The sequence below is a fragment of the Pyrus communis genome, chromosome 5 (genome assembly GCF_963583255.1).
Source record: "Pyrus communis chromosome 5, drPyrComm1.1, whole genome shotgun sequence".
Taxonomy (NCBI): Eukaryota; Viridiplantae; Streptophyta; class Magnoliopsida; order Rosales; family Rosaceae; genus Pyrus; species Pyrus communis.
The window spans coordinates 18,856,072-18,879,443 of record NC_084807.1 but is presented as its reverse complement, the minus strand read 5'-3'; the positions used below and the strand labels follow the sequence as shown (position 1 = coordinate 18,879,443).

General features: G+C 36.3%; 2 protein-coding genes and 1 pseudogene across 4 annotated transcripts; 2 read left to right on the top strand and 1 right to left on the bottom strand.

Annotated features, from left to right (window-relative positions):
• Nucleotides 1-868: 868 nt before the first annotated feature.
• Nucleotides 869-10,445, bottom strand: LOC137734352 (uncharacterized; annotated as a pseudogene).
• A 1,866-nt stretch (nt 10,446-12,311) lies between these two features.
• LOC137735259 (phragmoplastin DRP1B-like) lies at nt 12,312-17,267 on the top strand. 3 transcript variants are annotated; one of them, XM_068474671.1, is made up of 16 exons: nt 12,312-12,459; nt 12,564-12,627; nt 12,717-12,821; nt 12,919-13,020; nt 13,286-13,336; nt 13,441-13,502; nt 13,652-13,742; nt 14,173-14,237; nt 14,553-14,747; nt 14,954-15,073; nt 15,277-15,347; nt 15,461-15,686; nt 16,069-16,101; nt 16,245-16,473; nt 16,674-16,813; nt 16,937-17,267. In XM_068474671.1, the coding sequence occupies exons 1-16, from the start codon at nt 12,331-12,333 to the stop codon at nt 17,063-17,065; spliced, it is 1,812 nt and encodes a 603-aa protein (XP_068330772.1). In that variant the 5' UTR covers nt 12,312-12,330; the 3' UTR covers nt 17,066-17,267. The 3 variants fall into 3 exon arrangements, with proteins under 3 accessions (XP_068330772.1, XP_068330770.1, XP_068330773.1); XM_068474669.1 differs by having other exon boundaries at nt 16,051-16,101; XM_068474672.1 differs by lacking the exon at nt 13,286-13,336 and having other exon boundaries at nt 16,051-16,101.
• A 2,444-nt stretch (nt 17,268-19,711) lies between these two features.
• On the top strand, nt 19,712-20,762 carry LOC137734351 (uncharacterized). The gene is made up of 2 exons (XM_068473631.1): nt 19,712-19,774; nt 20,121-20,762. Exons 1-2 carry the CDS (start codon nt 19,712-19,714, stop codon nt 20,760-20,762), a joined length of 705 nt encoding a protein of 234 aa, XP_068329732.1.
• The last annotated feature ends 2,610 nt before the right edge of the window (nt 20,763-23,372 follow it).

Below are 23,372 nucleotides of genomic sequence, written 5' to 3'. Positions count from 1 at the left end.
AGTACCCATCCTTATGTCATCTTCTTCTCTTCTTTTTCTCTCTCTTCGTAATTGAAGCTTTAGAGGTACGGTGCTTTTCTTGGCTCTCATGGCTAGCCGATAAATCTTGTATCCGCTGTATGATCCGGTTTCTCTTCCTTATTGCCTTTCTTGGGTAGCTTTTCTTTAGTTATTGGAGGGGTGAGTTTATGGGGTTTGAGTTTGAGATATGGGAAGAGAGGGGATGGAGAAGCACGAGTGGAAGGGAGAGGGTACTTGCTGCTTCTTGTTGACTACTGGCTGCACGATGTTTGGATGGTCAGAATAGGTTAATCTGGCAGATCAGGAGAGAATCCTAGTCCCCCTAATACCTCATTCCCTAATCTTAAAGCCCGTGACCTACCGCACCTTGGTTGCCACCCCCTCTCACACACCCCAATCCAAGTGCAACTGACGCACCCAAGGCATTCTCCTAAGAAAGGCCCAATCTCAAATTTCCTTTCAAATATATAATAATTTTTCTTAAATGTATTTCAGCTTTCCTCCCTCATTACTATTTTTTTTCCTTCCAAATTTCCCGCCTCAAAGAGGCTCCATTTAAAATAATTTTCCTTGTGACATTAGTGACCCATTACCATATGAATTCATCATTCCCAAACTCAAGGTTTGTTTTTGTCAAGAGGAAGCATACTTCAATTCTCCCAAATGGAATTTGGAATCGCAAATATGTCTCTTGAAATTTGTGTAACTAAAGTTTGGATGTCAATGTTCTGAGTGATAAAATTAGTTCACTGAATTTTCACAAAGTGAAATTATGTACAACAGTCCTCTTTCAAGCCAGGTTTCAAGCCTTCAGATCCTCTTTGTGGGGATCTTAAGGATCTTCACATCATAGCCGTTCATCGTACATCGTGCGGTCAGCTTTCGTTAGGTATTCTTTGGAATTCTGATACATCTTACAACAAATTTCCCGCCCTGTGAATACATTTCTCAAATTTGTTGAGTTAGTTAGAAGGCCGGGAATCGGTTTTGCGAGGGGCAAAATAACATTGCTATCATCAACTTTTTGAACCATAGTATCTCCGGAATTGAATGAAGAATTAATGTACAACGATTTATCTGGCCATGCCTACACCAAAATGGTACGTGTTTCAACAAAAATATGACTGAAATTACCTGCAGGGTCAATTCAGGTGGCAACCAAGCTCCCTGACAACAAAAGCAAGCGGCCAAAATGCCCAGGAGAGCTCCACCAATAACCTGGGAGGGAGTATGCCCAAGGAATTCCTTGAGCTTTTTCTGGCTGACGGGATGCCCTTCAAACAAGTACTTAACAACTATATTAAGGACCTGTGTCAAAGCAATCGAAATAAATTAAAAAAAAAAAAAATTAAAATACTACACTGCATCAGGAGTCATCAGATCTTAAAGCCCCCTGGTATGTCAAAGACTAACAGAGGCACCCCCACACAAGAATCACACTTAATGTTCTCGGGTGAAAACATACTAAGGAGTTCAAAGATGACTAAACACAATGAGACTGCATGAGATTACAAAGGAGTTACAGAATTTATAAGACTCTAGTTAACATGTAAGATGAATTGCCATTATGACTTGGGATGAGAAGGAAAACCATTGAAGCATGCATGCCACTTTTAGATTTCCCTCTCAATCATACACATTCTAGAGATTCATATCGCCTTCAATTTCTTCCTTAAACTTAGTTCCATGAAATGTCCAAGAAGACTGTCTTAGTTATTGTACTAGAGCTAACGCTTCATTACCCTCCAAAAATACTCTTTGCGATAATTATACGCTAAAAGTTAAAATTTTCTCCGTTTCTTCACTTAAGAATCCCCAAAAAGCATGAGGGTGCCTTCATCGTTTGTAAGATCAATGGGAGATGTCACAAATGTTAAGAACATGCATAAAAAGAACTAAACTTGTGAATGTGTTACAGAAAGGCCCTTAGCTTATTGGTTTTAGTATCTTTACCTCAGGAATATACATCATTAATTTAAACCCCAATGATTTAATCAAGGTTATATTCCCTATCCAACTAACGACCAACCACATCAAGGCCTTAATCAATTAACTTTACACCTTCAAACTCGACAATCACATTCAACTGTGCATTCCTATTTAGCAGTCAATTTTCATTAACTTCATAGACGAACATCGTTAGGTCCTTACCCCATTCAAAGGGACCAACGCACATACATCTCAAATTCCTAAACACAATTGGCAGTCTGATATACTCCAACTCCAAGAGATTCTAAAAAGTCCCATTAGCCTTTCTACCAATAGTACACTTAATCAACTATGCCAAAAACCTGTTGAGAATATCCAGCTTACAAAGCAAACAATTCCTAAAAACTATAGACATATGGCAAAATTCAAAAACAATTGAACAAAAATAGAAAGAAGCGAAATTTACTGCTTACCTCTGCTTGCATTCCTGCATGCCGTCGAACCCCAAAAGCATCATACATAACAATGAGACTGAACCCCAAACAAACCGGAAAAAGTGAGTCTACAACGCTGCAACAGAGCGCCACAGAGGTTGTTAACTCCATGCACAACGCCGAGTGCGACCACGGCATACCTTCGGAGGCATACAATATTCTAAAATCCCACTGTAGACCTTTATTAATCATCATCCAGAGATCATAACAATCAAGCAATTAATCCACGTTTTCACAACTTCGTGTATATAGCAGTAAACCCTAACTGGAGAAGCTATTATGGGACTTACTTGTAGTGGAAGATATCACGATTTTGATGAGTGTTTGATCTTTCCTTCTCTGAAATCCTTTAGCGTTCCTTACTCTAAATAGGACTAGCAATCATAGGAGAATGACATTGATTTAAGAAGAGGGATCAAGCCACTTATACAACAATTGCTCTTCCGATTGTAGAGACAGTTACCATCAGTTTTTAAGAGTTTGTAACCAACTCTAATTCTAAGAATTAATTATATTAATTCACTTGATTAAACCATGTGTTAAGTCTCAATATATCATAATCCCTTATTTACTTGTTGTGTGACATACCAAAATAAATAGTTTGATCAACTCACATATGAAAGACTCTTACATTCTCCCACATGAGCGTAATCAAACTATCAACCAATCTTATATCTAAAAGTAAATGGTGATCACTGAATCATGATGAACATAATGACCTTCCAATTGAATGCAAAGGTTTATTAGTTGAACTTAAGACAACTTCATATAAAGTTATATAGTATTATCATTCTAAAATTATAATCTAATCAAACCCAAGAAGAACTGAACATAAATGAACTTCAGATGAAAGTCCAATCATATACTCCCACATTGTTTGACCTCATGACATTGCAGTCGTCATTCTTTATTCCATATTTTCTGCACAAAATTGCAAAACATAAATATGAACCTGATTAGACTTGAGCTCTTACAAATGAATTACATCGTCATGTAAATCAACTTGCAAACTTAATAAGCACAATTTCTAATCAGAACATATACATAAGATGGTGGAAAATTACCTTACTCCCAGATTCAAAAGTTACACTACTACAAAAGTACCCAGTAGTGTCATTCTAAAAAAGGACAAGAAAAGCCTATTTATGTCGGATATTAGAAAAAAATCCGATAGAAATTCATGTAGTCGCAGATAAAAGAACCGACAACATTAGTTGTTGAGAAATCCCGTCACATATAAGACAATGCTATCACATATAACCGACATAATAAAATAATATAAAAATATAAAAGTATATAAACCAAATTTATGTTTTGAATAAAAATAAAATATAAACAAAAATACTCCTTTATCCGACACCCATTCATATCTAACATTAATGCTTCCATTGGTAATATTCTTTAGCAATATATCTCATTATACAAAGTGTTTATACAACAAAATAAAGAAAACATACTAAAGACTTTTCCTTTTTCCTATCTTATTTTCCCCTTCTTCTTTTCTTCCCCTTCTTTTGTCGGTACTACCTTTCTCCTTTCCCCCTTCCACCTTTCTCTTTTCCTCTTCTTCTTTCGGTGCTCTTCACTACAGAACAACAGTCCATCACATGAGAAAACATGAATTAACAAAATTTCAACAACAATTGATGCCAAAAACATCATTAAATATTAACAAATTAGATAAAATAAATGTGGTTTAAATAGAACAATGTATGAGAAATTTGATAATTAGCAAATTAGTCATAAAAATAGATTGAATTGAACTAAAACTACAAAACCATAATAAAATTAGGGAACTACAAACTTTTAGTTAACATGAAAAAGTTGAAACAAAATCCCTCACTCAATTACTAATTACCTCATATAAGCAAAATCACTTACACACAATAGAGACATTTCTGGTGTTTGGCATAAATCATGTGTTGTCGTACTAGAGAGAGAAGACGGGGAGATGAGATCAGTGACTGTCATGGAGAGAGTGATGGAGGAACTGGATGAAGTGGATAAAAAAAGCATGGTAAGAAGATGAAATGAAGAGAAGAAAGGGGAGAAAAGAAGAAAGAGATGCCGGAAAGGAGAAGGGGGAAATGAAAGGAAAATGAAGGAGAAGGGGAGAAAAGAAGAAAGGGAAAAGGAGAGAGGAGAAGGGGAGAAGAGAAGGAGAAGGAAAGAAGGAGGAGAGGAGAATGAATGCAACGGGAAGGAGAAGAAACTAGGGAAGGGAGAAGGCAGCTGTGCAAGGAAGATGGAGAGAGGTTTTATTATGTAGAATTGGTAGTACTGTCGGTTAAAACTGAAAAAAATGTTAAAATTTGTCGGAAACACTTTCCTATTGTCGTCAGATAAAACCGACAACACACTTTTCAACGTAAAGAATGGAGGGAAATATCTTGCCCAAAATTCGCTCCCAAAATTTGCCAAAACTTAAAAAAATAAAATAATAATTGTGTCATACTTAACCGTTAGCGTTAGTATAAAAAATTAGAAAATATTTGTGTCGGATATAACCGCCAGAGTTAGTATTAAAAATTTGAAAATAATATAATATAATCTGACACATTACTTACTCATGTCGGTTATATCCACCATAATTGGTTAAAAATATTTTAAAAATAAATCTGGTGGAGTTAAGGGCCCGCTTCATTATTCTTGTCAGAAAATAGTGCACTAATGTAGGATATAAGCGACAATGTTACCTTGTTATCCGACACTTTTTAAAGATGTTGTTGGAAATATTTTATTCGATAGTAATAGTATTAAACCGCCACCACTCTCCAACACATTACGCCAATTTTGTAGTAGTGTTATACATGATTGCATGTAAACCCATATTTGGCAAATACGTTTGAAATGCTATTACATGTAATGCTTTTGTCAATGGATCCGCAATCATGTGATACAATATGCTGCAAATCAACTGTTTGTTTGTTTTTTTTTTTTTTTTTTTTTTTTTTTTTTTTCTGATTTCATCTTGTAGCTTCAAATACTTAATGTCCATGAGTGTTGAGGATCTTCTATTATTTTTGGCAAAGAACACCGTTGCAGTATTGTCACAGAAAATCTTGATTGGTCTTTCAACACTTCTCACTATTTTCATGTCATAAATCAAATTTCATAACCACACAGCTTGCCTCGTTGCTTCAAAACAACCTATATATTTTGACTCCATTGTTGAAACTACTCTAGTGGTTTGTTTTCGACTTCTCCATGAAACTGCACTACCAAATAATATGAATACATACCCACTAGTTGACATTCTATCATCTACGCAACCACCCAAATCAGCATCACTGTAACATATCACTTCCAAATTATCAACTCGATGAAAACCCAAAACATAGGCTTTTTGTCTTCAAGTACCTCAATGCCTTTTTTCTGCATTCCAATGAGCTATACCACTATCTGATTGAAATCTCCCCAACACACTTAGTGCAAAAGCCAAATCAGGCCTAGTGCAAACTTGTGCATACATCACACTACCAACTACAGAGGCAGAAGACTTGTTTTTCATAGCTTGAAAGTCATGATCAGTCACGGGACTTTGTGAAAGAGAAAACTTGTCACCTTTGGCAATGGGAACATCACCACCACTGCAATTTTCCATATTAAACATTTCGAGAACTCGATCAATGTAATTCTTTTGAGACTTCTATCCTTCATAATCTCAATGCCTAAAACATAGTAGACCTTACCCAAATCTTTTATATCAAAATTGTTGGACAACATTTTCTTAGCCTCATTTAACAACTGCTTATTTGAACTTGCCAATAGTATATCATCAACATAAAGAACTATAAATATGAAATGGGACTTATGCTGCTTCATGTAAATACAATTATCAATCTTGTTTTCCACATAACCAAATGATTGCACAACTTGATCAAACCTTTTATAACATTGCCTAGAAGCCTGTTTTAATCCATAAATAGACTTGTTGAGTTTACATACCTGATTCTCCATCCCCATTTCAACAAATCCTGATGGCTGCTTCATGTAGATGTCCTCATCAAGACTGCCATTGAAAAATGTAGTTTTAACATCCATTTGGTGCAACTCTAAGTCAAAATGAGCCATGAGGGACATGATAACTTGAAATGAATCATTGGTAGACATAGGGGAAAAAGTTTCAGTATAATCAACACATTCCCTTTGTGTAAAACCTTTAGTCATAAGTTGGGCCTTAAACCTTTCAACTCTTCCTTGTGCATCACGTTTTGTTTTAAACACCCATTTGCAGCCAATTGGTTTAAGGTCGGGAGAACCTTCAACCAAATACCAAACACCATTCTTGTTGCTAAAATTAGATTAATTGAAATCAACCCAATTAAGTCCAAATTTTAATACTCGCAAGTGTACAAATCGTAGTATAATATAGTAGGCAAGCACAACATCATTCCAACTAAGATTGAATGTAATTCTAATTATCTAACTAAATTTAAGTTTCACTTGAATTGGAATAGAAAAATTGATGAACGGAACGGGCAGACAAATTTAAGTTTCGCTTCCAACAAATCTTGAAGTAGCTAAAGTGCAATTGAACGGAACGGGCAGCCAAAATATGAAAACTGAATATGCCCATACCATTCGTCCACCAATAACCCACAAACAAGAGATTGAAACAAAAATTTGGTGTGTCGGTTGTGATCTACTCATTTCATTCTTTCTTCCTCTGCTGTAATGGTGTGTCGGTTGCGAGTCTAGGAAAATGAGATAAAACAATGCAAATTCTTCTTTCTTTTGTCGGTTTGAGTTCAAGAAAAACCAGCCTGGTAGTCCCGTGCACAAATTTGTTGCACTAATAGGTTGACAAGTCAACCTCCTTTGCTTTCAAAAGGATAGTAATGCTACTCCTTGTTGGACAAAAGGGCAAACCAGGATAAGGTTTAAGTGAGAATAAGTTTAGCTTTTTAATACTGGAGCTTAACAAGATGACAAATAATTCCCAAGATTAAAATGGAGCCTAACAAGTCTTTTGTGTGAGCCAATTATATAATGGTTACTTTTTTAAACAAAAGATAAAAGAAAGCAAGCTAGTTATATTGCAATTCAGTCATCTCTTTCCCCTAGCCATCATGGTACAAAGACTTGTAAATTCTTTCATGTAAATCCAACATATCATAGGAAAAATGTAATTTTTTGGGCAACATAAGTAGTATAATTTGTGCTCATCAATTCTTTGTCATTGAATCCAATTCGTCTACCATTGCGGCTTTCCAAAAAGCACTTTGTGAACTCTCAATTGCTTGTCTATAAGTCACTGGATCGTCATGGTCACCTATGTCATATTCAACTTCTTGTAGATAACTTAAATAATCACTAGGGATGGCAGATCTCTTGTTTCTTATGGATTTCCTCAACATAGGTAGAGGGTCGTGGGAAGAAGTGGTTGGTGCTTCCGTCACTATTAATGGTGGATCTGAAACTGTCAAAGGTTCTAACTCACCAATATTTTGAGATGTAAAAGCCACTATTTCAGATTCATTGGGGAGATCACAAGATGAAATTGGAATTGCATCATTATACATTGACACTGGAATAGTGACTGAATTAAGTAATGGCTGAGTTAATGACTCTTCATTCTCCTCAAATATATATGATTGCCTCGACTGTGAATGAGGCAAACCAAAATCTTCTATAAATTTTGCGTTGTTGCTCTCAGCCAACCTTGTATGTGAATGAAGGCAATAGAACTTAAAGCCCTTCGACTTTTCAGAATATCTAACAAAGAAACAACTTGTAGTCTTCAAGTTTAGCTTCTTTTCATTATGATTGTATAACCGTGACTCACAAGTGTATCCCCAAGTGTAAAAATGATTGAAACTCGGTTTCCTCTCTGTCCAAGCCTCAAATGGAGTGGTTCTCAGTGCCTTAGTTGGTACTTTATTCAATATGTAGTTAGCTGTTTTGATAGCTTGCCCCCAAAAAAATTCAAGCAACTGAGAATGTGACAACATATTTCAAACCATGTCTTTCAAGGTCCGATTCCTCATTTCTACGACTTCGTTTTGAGATGGGGTTCCAGGTGTGGTGTACTGTGCTACTATCCCTTATTGTTGTAAAAACAGTGCAAAGGGACCTTTCTGTTGTCCACTTTCAATATATCTGTCTGTCACGCCCCAACCCGCGAATAAAGACTATTCATGAGCTAGGGTGTGAGCCATATCTTAGCTATAGAAATAAATTCTACAACCAAGATATGGTGGAAAATAAATGAAATATTTAAAATTTATTGAATACGCAATGGAATAACTATAGTGCACAAATTAATTCACAACAAAAAGTACTAACAAGATAATAATTAAATTGTAACAATTCTTTCAAATGTATGAAATATATGCAAATGAGATGGATGAATGTACTCACTCCTTTCTAATCCCGTCAACACCTACCTAAGTCACCCAAAATCTATAGAACCAGTTACACCTTTAGGCAAGAAACTGTCTATATAGCAACATTAGGTCTCAAATCTTGTATAGCCAAGCACACAAAATTATGTAACACTATGTGAATACCACACCTTTAGGCAAGAAGATTTACATGCACTACATGTTTTTATAACTCACAATACAATGGTTTATAACCGACCCAGTAGAGTTATTCTTTGGAAATATTCTACTTGTTTAATGTATATAAACAACAAACTGATCATCGTTATTGAAATCATATGAGCAAAAGAATAAATAAAACACTTTGGTGATTCATTTAAACATCAAATGATTTCACAAAATTACAAATTTTTTTGTAAAATGACCCAGTGCTAATTTTCCAAATTGTTCGTTCGTGCTCCGATTTGGGCCCGTGATACATTTCCGAAAAGAGAACGACGCTATGAAGATCAAAATTTTTCGGTGCTTTTTGGGGGTTTTGAATATTTAGGGTCCCAATATTTATATTGTTGAAGGAAATGATCAAATTCTTCGTATATCTAATATTTAGGTCAATATAGCTTGGTTTTGGCCCTACTGATTCTACAACTATGTCATGCATGTTAAATAGGCAAGAGCATTTTAACCAAGGAAACAAGTGTGGAATCTCATCCAGAAGGAAGCATATTGTATTATATATGAATCATGAACCCCCAGCATAGAACCATAGTAAAAAATTGAAGGTAGTGGAATGCATAGTGCAGAAACTGAATTCATACATAATTAAGCATATTGCAGTGGAAATATGTAGGTAAAAACCAATAAATTTCAAATGAGATTAATACTTGAATTGGTGGTTGTGATACCACATGTAAACCTTTATTAATCATCATTTAGAGATCATAACAATCAAGCAATTAATCTACGTTTTCACAACTTCGTGTATATAGCAGTAAACCCTAACTGGAGAAGCTATTATGGGACTTACTTGCAATGGAAGACATCACAATTTTGACAAGTGTTCGATCTTCCCTTCTTTGAAATCCTTTAGCGTTTCTTACTCTCAATAGGACTAGCAATCATAAGAGAGCGATGTTGATTTGAGAATAGGGATCAAGCCACTTATATGACAACTGCTCTTCCTATCATAGAGACAATTACCATTAGTTTTTAAGAGTTTGTAACTAACTCTAATTCTAAGAATTAATTATATTAATTCACTTGATTAAACCATGTATTAAGTCTCAATATATCATAATCCCTTATTTACTTGTTGTGCGACATACAAAAATAAATAGTTTGATCAACTCACATATGAAAAACTCTTACACCCACTTCCTCTCCAGAAAGAAATTCAACAAAACCTTCATAGACTGCGCCAAAAACTACGTGAAAACCTCGAAATGAAGGTCGGATTGGTGGCCAATTATGCCACGAAAGGACTAATTTTCACCTTGGCATTGGTCGTCATCCTTAGCAATGCCACCCCAAACCCGTTGTTGTGTAAAAAATTATTGCTTTTTGCTTCCACGAAACTCTTTGGCTCCCCGTAAGCCTGTAGGAAAGAAACCCACTTCTGGGTCCGTGAGGAGGCCAAGACTTTGATGCTTTGGAGGACTAGGACCAAAACCCAGATGGGAAATTATGAGAATCCCATTTGGGTTTTAGGTATCTTGGGTTGGAAGGCGGTCTGTAAGAGCAAGAGATTGAAGCCATTGAAGTTTTAAGTTTTTTGGATGGAGAGAGTATGAAGAAGGAGGATGAGGAGGTTGCTGCGGTGGTGGTGGTGGGAAAAAGGTTGAGATTGAAGAAAATGGGTTTGTGTTTCATTACAGCTGTGTCCATGAGAGGATTTGGGTTGCAATCAGCATTTCAGAGAGAGCGAGAGGATGTGAAAAGGTGAGAGAAAGTGGAAGCAGAGTCATGAAGGACTGGTGAATTTATATAGGATGGGAATTTGTGGCAGAGAAGAAGTTGGTTGGGTAGATTTTATGGTATTGTCATTCAACATCCAAATGAGGAAGGAATATGCTAGAGAAAGTCTGAGTACCTTTTTCCTCTTCTAGTTTTTGGACTTTTTTGGAAATTGATACATGAATGTTCCCGCACTTCATTCTTGTCCACTGTCATTCATACTTGAATGGTATTGGAACCATAATTTGAAATTGCAAAAAGGGTGTTCTATCTACACATTTTTTTTTACTTCCCACACATTCTCTCAATTTTTGGCTATTAGATTGAATGAATTGAAAAAGATCAAAAGACACAAATTAACAAGGAATGTGTGAGAAGTAAAAGCAGAATGGGCAATATATGCATTCATCTGTGCACTCAATTGTAGGAGCACCTCCAATGGTTTGACTATATTTCGTCATAGTGTAGGATTATAATTTTCAATCTCTTGTAGTGCATGAGTTACTTTTTGTTGGGACTGGGCTAAGTCTCATAATGGGCTAGCAATAATGTGGTTCAAATTTGCTTTTGACAAGAATCAAACCCAATACCTCTCACTTACAAGTAAAGAGGAATACTACTAGATTGTTGTACTAAGTGGCAGTGCATGAGTTGGTTTTAACCCTTTTTATATTACATTTCGTGGCTTAATTGTTGGAAGTGCATGATATTAGATGTACATCGCCTCGCTAAAGCAAAATTGGTGCATCAACCCAGTCAATTTGTACATGGTGGACCCCAATCACAGTGTTAGAAAAAAGGGGGGTGGGTTACATTTGGCAAGCCCTTAGGAATTGGCATGTAAATTTTTGGAGATTCTTTTTGGCCCTTCATTGGAGATAGTTTTGGGTGAAGCCATTTTGGGTGATATGGTACTCCATTGGAGATGGCCTAATAAAGATAGTTTATTATTATTATTAAAGGATTGCTTTAGCAAACAAAACTTAAATCAAACTGGATATCATATAGTCTTTTGTACAAATTTGATAGTTTTTGCAGCTACTAAATTTTGAGGATGAACCATTCATTTATTTAATATATGTAAACAACTAAATGATCTTAAACGTTGTTGATTTTTCTTGCAGAGATTTAGATGATAATTAAACATAAATGCTTATAATTGTGACATTGATACAATAAAAAATACGCTAAATTTTACACCAAGGTATGAGATGCAAAAAAAATTAGTATCAAACTTTTAAAACTTATCACTTCCAAGTTAAAAAAAATGCCACCAGACTGAAATTTGAATACACGAATATGGGAAAACCAAAAATTTCCAAGGCGGTTTTGGATAGGTTAGGAGTTGGGCCAAAAATTGAATTCGTTTAAAGTCCATATTAAGCTTCAGCTCCGGTAGAATCGGTCAAGCATCTTTTTGGGCTTTTAATCCAAAACTGGCCCAATTTTCAAATCTTCGGAAAATTTTCGCACCAACGACCCAAAATTCCATTTCCCGTCGTTTCCTTCTCCAACCTCCAAAATCCGGTTATTTCTCTCTCTCGACGCTCCCACCTCCTACTGATCCTCGAAAACGACTCGACTCAGCGATCCAAATCGTCCGTACGATGGAGAATCTGATATCGCTGGTGAACAAAATACAGCGGGCCTGCACAGCCCTTGGCGACCACGGCGAGGAGGGCGCCATGCCCACTCTCTGGGACTCCTTGCCCGCCATCGCCGTCGTCGGCGGCCAGGTCTCTCATTTCTCACTTCTCCCTCTCAAATTTCACGCTTTCTTGAATTCAATCTCATTGAATTTCTCGTTTCTGGTCTCTCGTTTTCTTTCCTGCTTCGACAGAGCTCCGGCAAGTCTTCGGTGTTGGAGAGCGTCGTCGGCAAGGACTTTCTTCCTCGCGGTTCAGGTAATGCATGAAACGCCATCGTTTTCTCCTTTTTACGCGGACGCGTTGGTTTTCCTGTTTGGCTTTTGATTCGTACACGTTGTGTGCAGGAATTGTTACGAGGCGTCCCCTGGTTTTGCAGCTGCATAAGATCGACGAAGGAAGAGAATACGCTGAGTTTATGCACCTCCCGAGGAAGCGGTTCACTGATTTTGGTAATTTCCTTCTCTTCTTCTTCGTTGTTCCTGCAAATTGTTTTGGTTTCTTGACTTACGTTGCAAATGCTGATCTTGTTTCGTTGTGTATGTGTAGCTGCTGTGAGGCAGGAGATATCTGATGAAACCGACAGAGAGACCGGCCACTCGAAGGCGATTTCTACCGTTCCTATCCATCTTAGTATCTTCTCCCCTAACGGTGAGACAGAATTGTCGAAAACCTTGAATCGTTGGATTTGACATTCACAAAAATCAGAATGCAGCTAACTGGTTTGATTGCTCATAATAAATTTAGAGACAAAGGTTAAGAAAAAAAAGGAAAGAAAGGGAGAGTTACTTACTCTGGAGCTCACAAAGTTTTTCTAATCGCTTTAGTTCTCTTTCACCAAATTTTTCACTGTAATCTTCAATAGTATTTTATCAAATCTGTTCTATTTATCTTTATGATTTGTTTATCTTGGCAGTTGTGAACTTGACATTGATCGATCTTCCTGGGCTCACGAAAGTCGCTGTTGGTGAGTTAAATTCCTTTAAGCATTTTCAATTAGCGTTGGATAAATTCCCTTGGAAGTTGGCACCTTAGTTAAGTTGACATTGTGTCAATTTTGTGGTCTTGTAGATGGTCAACCAGAGAGCACCGTGAAGGACATTGACAATATGGTTAGGTCCTTCATCGAGAAGGTAATCTTCTTACTGTGTTGTTGAGAACATTTATGAGCTATTAGATTATGAGACTTGCGTTTTGTGTTTCTATGAGGTGTTTAGTGAGTTTATGTTTCACGAGATGAAATATGCTTTATTTACTGGAATAATATGCCTTTTCTTGCCAGCCCAACTGTATTATTTTGGCAATTTCCCCTGCCAACCAAGATCTCGCTACTTCTGATGCAATTAAGATCTCTCGTGAAGTCGACCCTAAAGGTAAGATTATAAAATGTTTCCTTATGGAATTGCCATGAATTTTTCACCTTCTAGCTGAAAATACATGGTGGGGATGATTAATAATCCTACTTAATTCCAATGATTTAAAAGAAGAAGAAGAAAAAAAAAAAAAAAAAAAGTAATACGATTGAGCAGGTGAACAAATTTGACAAGTTGTAAACAGGAAGGGTGGAAGATGTGGAAAGGAACAAAAAAAGACAAGAAGATGGTTTTAATTTGGAGCAGTGAGGTGAAAGGATATCAAGATTTCATATGTTCAACTTTTAAGTTCTGTTTCCTCTGGTTTTGAAAAATGCTCTCGTCTTCGGTTGATCAAAACATATGTCATTTCAAAAGTGGCAGATTTCACTAATTAGGAGTATTTTCTATTTACACACTTTGATTTTAAATTTGGTTTCCCATTTCTCAGGGGAGAGGACATTTGGAGTTCTGACGAAGATTGATCTTATGGACCAGGGTACAAATGCAGTTGATGTAAGTCACTTCTGAATTCATAGACAAAAGAGGAAAAAGGAAAAGAAAAATAAGAAAGCAAACGCTTTTAAGATGTGGAATCAAGCAGTTTCCCTGCTCGGTGACATTTTATTGTCTTGTTTTCGGATCCCTTGTTCTAGGTCTGTGAAACCTAATGTTCTGAGTAAATTGTAAAGGTGGTACTCTGAGATCATCAATGCTGCAAGCATGTTTTCATGATATGTTTTGGACTCAAAAGTCTCATTACAGTATCATTATGGCTGCCTGCATTGAGAGTTTCCAGTTTCAAGGGTTTACTTTACTTTTACTTTTCAGATTTTGGAAGGAAGATCATATAAGCTACAGTTCCCCTGGATTGGCGTTGTCAATCGCTCCCAAGCTGATATAAACAAGAGTGTCGATATGATTGCTGCTAGGCGTAGAGAGCGTGAATATTTTTCTAGTAGCCCAGAGTACAGGCATCTTGCAAACAGGATGGGCTCTGAGCATTTGGGTAGGGTGCTTTCTAAGGTATGCAGGTTTATTATCCTAAATGCATTTTATATGTTCAGTTGTTGAGCTTTCACGCACAATTATGCTCTTATAGATTATAAAGTTAGAGAACATACTTAAGAAATCCAGTCTGCTTCCTTTTAATGATATATTTGCAATGGTCAGTTTTGTTTTGTTTTACTGATGAGCTTCGTACCTATCACTATATGTCATCAAACTTTCAGCATCTAGAAGTTGTCATAAAGTCTCGAATTCCAGGCCTTCAGTCTCTTGTCAGCAAAACTATTGGTGAACTAGAGGCAGAACTAAGCCGACTCGGTAAGCCTATTGCTGCTGATACTGGGGTAAGAATATACATATAAATAGTTCCTTTTGGCTTATCCTGTACTTTTCACCATGACAAGTGGCTTATCCTGTACTTTTCACCATGACAAGTAATGTAGACCTGGCAAAAAATTTCTTGGGCTGTCTGTATTGTTGTATTGTATGCAGTACAATAAGCATTGCTAATTTCAGTTTCATCGTTTTTTTTTTTTTCCACATGCAGGGAAAATTATATGTGATCATGGAGATCTCTCGTACTTTTGATCAGATATTTAAAGAACATCTAGATGGCGTGTATGTATTGTGCTATCATTGTCCGATTTGAAGTTAATTGGAAAGTTTGTTTTCATTTCATTCTGTTTTCCTTATTCAACCTTGGGATTTATGATAATTTCCATTTTCTCCAGGCGCTCTGGTGGTGAGAAAGTTTATGGAGTGTTTGACAATCAATTTCCAGCTGCTTTGAAGCGGTTACAGTTTGACAAGCATCTTTCAATGGAAAACATCCGAAAGCTAATTACTGAAGCAGATGGATACCAACCTCATCTAATTGCTCCTGAACAAGGTTACCGTCGCCTTATCGAATCTTCATTGCTCTGCATCAGAGGTCCTGCAGAGGCGGCTGTTGATGCGGTATGCATACATATCTTTGCATGTAATCTCCATAGGCAATTAAACCGTGGGAGTTTTTTTCTTCATATTAGACTGATATTGCACGAGTAAGCTAGTGTCTTACTTTCCATGTGGCCAAAAGATTTTCATACCTGAGGGAAAAATGCTTTCTTTGCAGCATGGCATGCGCACACGAATGTATTAATAATGAGATGTTGATTTTTGTATTTTCATTCCGCACAATCTTTTGATTGTTTTAATTCTCCAACTGTTATTGCTAGTGCTGCTGCTGCTGGTGGTAGCATAATTTTTTTCATTGCAAACATGTATAAATGTGTCAGTGCTTCAAATCATTTTGCTTGATTTTCTTTTGTCACGATATCAGGTTCATGGCATATTGAAGGATCTGGCTCAGAAATCTATCAACGAGACTACGGTAAGTTCATTACCTTGTATTCCTGAATTCTGTCCATAAATTAGGAATTTAGGACAGCTTGTCAACATTGCTTATCATTCATTATTTGTCCCTAAACATGATTAATCTTTTCTCTTACTGGATGGTTCTTCTTTGGTATGTAGGAACTAAAGCAGTATCCCACTTTAAGGGTAGAAGTTGCGAATGCAGCATTTGAGTCCCTGGAAAGGATGAAAGAAGAAAGCAAGAGAGCAACTCTGCAGCTAGTAGATATGGAATGTGGCTACCTAACAGTTGACTTTTTCCGCAAGCTTCCTCAAGATATTGACAAGGGTGGAAATCCGACACACTCACTCTTCGACAGATACAATGATTCATACCTCCGGCGGGTTGGTGAGTTGCTCTCTAACTCTAATACCTCTATAATCATATCCAAGATTTGAATCACTTACGAAGAACTGGGAGGTAAAATCTTAAAACGATACATATTAATGGCCTGTTTGATAACCATTTCATTCTACCATCATCAATAGGTTTATCAGTTTATGTGGTTGCGTTGATGATCATGGTTCTTTTGTGTTTGAAACAAACAGGACACAATGTGTTAAACTATGTCAACATGGTTTGCTCGAGTTTAAGGATTGCTATCCCAAAGTCCATTGTCTACTGTCAAGTACGGGAGGCCAAACGCATCTTGCTCGATCATTTCTTTGCAGAGTTGGGTGCAAAGGAGGTGAGGATTGTTCCCTAGAAGAGTGAAATTTACGAAAACATTTGAAAAGAACAAAGAAACTAAGCCTAGTCGAATTAGAGTTATACTAATAAGATTTTCGAAACTATTTTCTTTTCGTTGCAGGCAAGGCAGTTGGCTAAGTTGCTGGACGAGGATCCGGCGGTCATGCAGAGGCGTACATTGCTTGCAAAGAGGCTAGAGTTGTACAGAAGTGCCCAGTCTGAGATTGAAGCAGTTGCTTGGTCCAAGTAGAGAGAGAGAGAGAGAGAGAGAGAGAGAGAGAGAGAGAGAGAGAGAAAGAGGTGAATAATTGCTTTGTTAGGAGTTAGAATATAGTAATTAGGTTGGCAGTAATTGGTTTGATTCATGATTAGTTACTAGTTCTTTTTTCATTAATTACCTTGGCTTCGTGTGTTAGGGAATTTTGTCATCATCTTAATGACGCCCATTCTATTCTTTTGGGTTAACTTTCTTGTTAAGAAAGAGCTTATTAAAGTTTTGTTATCATTTTCTGTTCAGGGATTTGATTTAGTATAGACATTTTTCTGCAATTAAAATTTTCTTCCACCTTTCCCTTTTCTTTTTGTTGTTGTGAGAACAGAAAAAAACATTACATATCAAAGTTTAACATGCGAAAAATTATTAAATTAGATACAAGAGTAATTTTAATTATGTCCTAAATTTGCAAATTTGTCTGTGGTCATATTAACTTCTCGATAAAAGAGAATTAAAGATACACTCAGGAAGTTTCATGAGCACTGTATTAACAAGTCTTTTTTTTTTTTTTTTGAACAAACGATATTATTTGCATTAAAAGGGTACGAGAATGGGCTAAGTTTCATCTAGGGGTGGAGATGCTCTTAATAATATTTTAATATGAATTGCCTAACTTTTTTTATACTTTTTTTTTTAATCCCAACAGTACCAAACCAATATGAAGTACTGTGTTTGAATGCAACTATTGTCACAAAAATTTCAGGGTCCTACTCTAGGGTCAAGTTTCATTTATTAAAAATGTTTGGGCATGGAGTCGTGTCTTGGAACAAGGTTACTGATGAAACTCTTGCATAAATGAAAAAGCTAGTTCAAGAGTGTGAATATAAGCTGAAGCGTTCTGCTGCTACGTACGTAAGCTTTTTTGCCCAATAACAATAGCTCAACCTACAACAATGGTATTACTCAATTGTGGGATGTTGGAGGAGATGGCTTCGATAACTTGGGTGAAGAAAGTGTTGGGATGCTTGAAATTGATAACCTTTCACTTGATGAACCATCATTGGAGACTACTTTGATTAATGTGGGAAACATTATGGAAGTTAAATGATACTCTTTGTTTCTTTTTCTTTTTTCAATTTCATTTGGATGTTCTTTCTAGTTTTTCAAGTTTGGAAACTAGTTTGGTTGTTTGGTGGATTATTTTTTTAAATATCTGAAGTTTATTGAAATAAATTTGATCATGAGTAGTATAATAATTGAATGCTTATTTTATAATGTTTTAGATATATTTATAATTGTCGTATCCCTACCGTATCGTGTCTTTGTTTTTTATCTAAGACATTTCACTTACAAATGAAGAGGGTTTTTGATCTAAGACATTTCACTTACAAATGAAGAGGGATACCACTAAATGACAGTATTAAGTGCCTTTTTTATTTTTTTTATTTTTTAAACAAACGATATTATCTATATTAAAGGAAGAATGTGAGCTTAGCCTCACAATATGCTAACAATAATGTAGTTCAAATTCGTCTTTGATGGGAATTGAACCTAAGACCTCTCACTTACAAGTGAAGAAGAATACCACTAGACTGTAATACTAAAGGGCAAGATTGAAATATTTTTCAAAAATGTTGTATGAAGTTGTAGTTGAAACACAAACCTAAAGATGTAAAACGTAATTTACCGTGCTTTTAAAGTGTTGAACCTTATCAAAATTACTTAACCTCTTTATCGACTAAAGTCAGGTTACTAGTCTTGTATGATGACTTACGTTATACATGAGGGCATGTTTTTCTATAAAACTTATTTCATTTTTTTATAAGAAAAAAAATATAAAAAATTCAACTTCATATGAAAAGAAAGGAAAGACATATTTTAAAAGAGTCAATTACACTTCAATCCTACGATATGATTTGAACATATTGTGTACCAGTCTATTGCCTTTTTTGTGGAGAAATTTTTGTAAGTACAACACAAATCATATGTATATTTCATATGGATAAACAACAATGTTGATATGTCGGATTTTGAACATTATCCTATGTTATAATTTAATTGAAAATATAACATCACATGACCGTATTTTGGATCACCAAATATTTCCTCAATGAAGTGCAAATGTTAGAGGCCCTAAACTAGAATGTTGCAAAATCTAACTGGTATAGTGGAAGCTTTTAAGCCTGTACTAACAACCAGAAATAAGCTTCTAGCAGAACTACCAGAGTTTCCCATTTTTAGACAAATGAGAGCTGAGTCAATACCGCCCGCGTATTTTGCTCTACGGTCTAGAAACTATAACACGGTTTGACTAGATACGATCGATCACCGCGTCATTAATCAGCTCCAATCATACAAAACGGCCTCGATCTTCTGAGCTTCTCCCTCTTATATATGCTACCAAGTACCAACAATACCAACAAAAAAAAAAAAAAAAAAACCATATCAAACCAAACAAACAAGAAGAAAAGAGAGAGTTCATATATGAACAGTAGATCACAAACATTAAACCAGGACTGCACTAAGCGTTTTAATTCTAGTCCTGAACGTCACGAGAGAAAAACACGTTCTAATCCCTTGTCCTTGATTGTTATTGCTCAAGTTTTATTGCATCTTCTATCATTTGTGGTTAGTGCAAACTTAGGAATTGGAACAATTTATACGAATCAGATCATTGGGGCTATGAGGATGATGGAATGGTCCGCAGCATCTGCTACAAACGCTTATTTTGACACCCTAAAACTGGTACTTTTCTTCCTTGAATTTTTTATTTTCACGTTTAATTTCTCTCTTGTGGAGAAGAACTTATGATTGATTCAAGAATTCACATGGGTTTGTTTCCCTTAGAGGTCGTTACTGAAACGGGACTTGAAAAATCTTGCCAGATAGTTGACACGTTATATTGTCAGAATATTACAAATTACACCAAATTAAAGTTTACCTTTTCAATTGTACAGATTGACAGTTTGAAAACATGTCGTAGCAGTCAAATAAAAGAACAATTTCATATAAACCCTAGTTTTTCAGCTGTGTATCTTGGTTCTTGTGTTGTTTAAATGTGCTAACCCCAAATTTATATTCATTTCTGCAGTGTAATGACCGCAGAAGACAATGTGGCTCATGGAAAACACAAGAGCCAGGCAGCAATGAATTTGTATCGGCCTTGGCTGCTGGCATGAAAGCCAAACTTATAGTGGAGGTCACCTCAAGTGTTTCGCCATCAACGATAGCCCTAGCAGCTGCTGCAAAACACACAGGTGGAAAATTGGTTTGCATTCTTCCGGAGCCAGTCCTTGATGAATCAAAGAAAGTAATCAGAGACTTAGGCCTTAAAGACTTGGTAGAGTTCAAGACCGGTGACCCTTTTGAGCTCTTGTCAAATTACGAGAACATTGATTTTTCTCTGGTTGATTGCAAGAACGATGAGTACACAAGGCTGTTGAAGTTGCTTGATGTTAACCCTAGAAAATCAGTGGTTGTGGCTAATAACTTGGTTGGTGAAAGAAAAGGATTGGAAGGGAATTTAGGAGTGAAAGAGAAGAGGGTTCCAGTAAGGTCTACGAAGCATCCGATAGGAAAAGGAATGGAGGTCACAATGATTGGTAAGAATAGTGATCAGAGAGGAAATGAAAATTGGGGTGGAGGAAGAAAGAAGACGAGTGGTAAGAGCAAATGGGTTGTCAAGGTTGATGAGAAGAGTGGTGAGGAACATATCTTTAGGGTTCCAGGCTAAATCAGTTTTCATGTTATCTTTTGGTCTCAACTTGCAAAGGGAATAAGAAAGGATCCGGATGTCTTCTATACGTGAACTCTCCAAACAAATCTGTGAAGTGATCTCGAGTCTGCAACCTCGTATTTGTTGCCTCTTCAATCTGCAGGTTCCTGCAGGCAATGCTGGTTTCGCATCTTAATGTTGAATGAACTTCAACCCTGCCTGGCTATGGAAGAGGTTGGTATGTCATCATAGCCAGAGAGAGTTAGAGAACTAGTGGATTGATCACTGTACTCTTTATGTATGAAAATCTCATAATTTCTATGCGTTTCTTAAAAACTCGTCAGTGATAAGTGAGTATATATATAAATCAAGTGTAAGAACCGTATATAATCTGTAAAATATTTCAAATTTGATCCACTTTACATATTCACTTAGTTTGTAATTCTGGCTGTTTGATTTCCTTCTGTATGTTGTGATTTTGGCGCTCCACTTTTTCTCCCATGCACTCATTTCTAATTTTTCTAGCCCTATGTGCACTAATAAATCAAAGGAGAAGGGATGAACACAAAATGAGGACATAAAAAGAGCAAATGAGAGTGTGAAGGTAACTATCCTTTCGTTTCATTAGTAGTTCTTTGGTGCACAAGTTATTCAATTCTTTGCCCTTCTATCTATTAGCGATACTATCAAACCTAAGAGATAAAACCTAATGTGACATGCAATTAAATAGATCTCTTGGCTTAATATTGTATGTTGAGAGTGAATCTCACATCAAGAAAATAAGTGACCTTATATGTCATTATAAGTAACTAACTACTCCTCATATAGCTATTTGGTTTTATTGTGAAAATTCAACTTTCTTCATGGTATCAGAACAACAATTTGGGGTAGCGAGAGGTTGGATAGGAAGCTCATAACTAAGGAAGTTGAGGTTCCACCATAAAACCAATTAGCAATATGGGGAGTAGCCCAACTATTTATAAACACATGCAAGGTCCCTTGGGCTTCACATGTAGGACAACATGCTCTGATACCATAAGGAAGCTGAGGTTCCACCATAAAACCAATTGAAAAAGGTCTCTTCTCTCACCAATATGGGATTCATCTCAACAACTCAATGTACTTCGGTGAGCGTTATACCTACAAGTCCTTACATGAAAAATAAATTCCATTAAAAATATATGGCGCGACATATCATCACGACCTGTTTAAGGATCAAGACACCTATAACTTTTATGATGAGGACTATATATAACCTATAAGTAATTAGCTACTCCTCATATAGCCATTTGGTTTTATGGTGAAAATTCAACTTTCTTCATGGTATCTTGGATAGGAAGCTCAGTTTACTCCAGAGTGTGTTGTACTTGCAACTCATTATAGGAAAAATAAATTTGATTACAAATAACATGATGTGACACATCAACACGACCTGTTTGGGGATCAAGACACCTATACTTTTATGCAAGGTTTTAAAAAACGTTAGGCGTTAGTCGAATGACGGGCTAGGGCCTAGCTCCTAGGCAGCTAGATGGGGCCTAGGCGGGTGCCTAGGACTAGGCGAATTTAAGTAAATCTATTATATTTCGTGTAAATAAGTATATGCTTATACTTAAAATATATATATATATATATATATATATAATTTCATCATAAATTACAAAATAGAATGACATATATATATATATTATGAAGTATTAGAACATATTGAAAACATAGGATAATGTGTGTTCATTTACGTATGCAACAAGTCTCTTACAATTTATTGTAAAAAATAAAATGCAAAATGAAAGTTATCTATTTTCTGTCTAAGTGAGTCGCGACCTAGGTGGGTGCCTAGGCGGTCTAGGCAGGTGCCTCATCAAGTTTAGGCGCTCTTTCTTAATTCTCAAACGCCTAGGCATTAATCAGGACGGTGGCCAGCTACCTAGCTGCCTAAGCGGCTCTAGGTGGGGATTTTTAGAACAATGCTTTTATGATGAGGACTATAACCTATAAAGACATATGGCTTAAATCGACTCTCTAATTTGTGGGAGACATAAGATTCAAGATGAGGAAAACACAAACACTCAAAGACACGAAGGTGAGAATAGGTGGGAGGAAAACCAAAATGAACAAAATAAGGAGAATTCCAATTAAGAGTGAGGCAAGAAAAAAGATTAATGAAATGGACGGTTGTGGGGGCAACTTCATCCCATAATGCATAAAGGAGCCCCGAAATGTGGAGTAAGGCCTGTATTAAGGTGGCTATATGGCGATGATTACGTTGGGCAAGTCCATTTTGTTGAGGAGTATGAGGGCGAGAGTAGTGTTGTTCAATAGCCTACTTATGACAGAGAATAGGAAATGGATTAGCATATTTACTTTGTACCATTGCCACTTTGGAGAACCTAAATAGTAGCTTGAAAAATATTGCGATAGGCCTATCCAAAATTTATAGGCCATTTAATTTAAATATTAAGTAGTTGAAGGCCTAGATTGCACGTCTTGTTGTTGACAGACCTGTCAAGAATTGATGACAACAACTACCAACTCTTAATCATGAAGACTTGATGCAACTATTTTTTAAGTTGTACACATTTAAGGGAAGTGTTGTAAATAATATTATTAATTAGGAATGTGATTGTG

Bases quoted from the DNA above. Each gene is read 5' to 3' on its own strand.
- LOC137735259 (XM_068474669.1), top strand. From the start codon at position 12,331: ATGGAGAATCTGATATCGCTGGTGAACAAAATACAGCGGGCCTGCACA. The intron at 12,628-12,716 runs GTAATGCATGAA...CGTTGTGTGCAG, and splicing joins CTTTCTTCCTCGCGGTTCAG to GAATTGTTACGAGGCGTCCC. The intron at 13,337-13,440 runs GTGAGTTAAATT...GTGGTCTTGTAG, and splicing joins GCTCACGAAAGTCGCTGTTG to ATGGTCAACCAGAGAGCACC.
- LOC137734351 (XM_068473631.1), top strand. From the start codon at position 19,712: ATGAGGATGATGGAATGGTCCGCAGCATCTGCTACAAACGCTTATTTT. The intron at 19,775-20,120 runs GTACTTTTCTTC...TCATTTCTGCAG, and splicing joins ATTTTGACACCCTAAAACTG to TGTAATGACCGCAGAAGACA.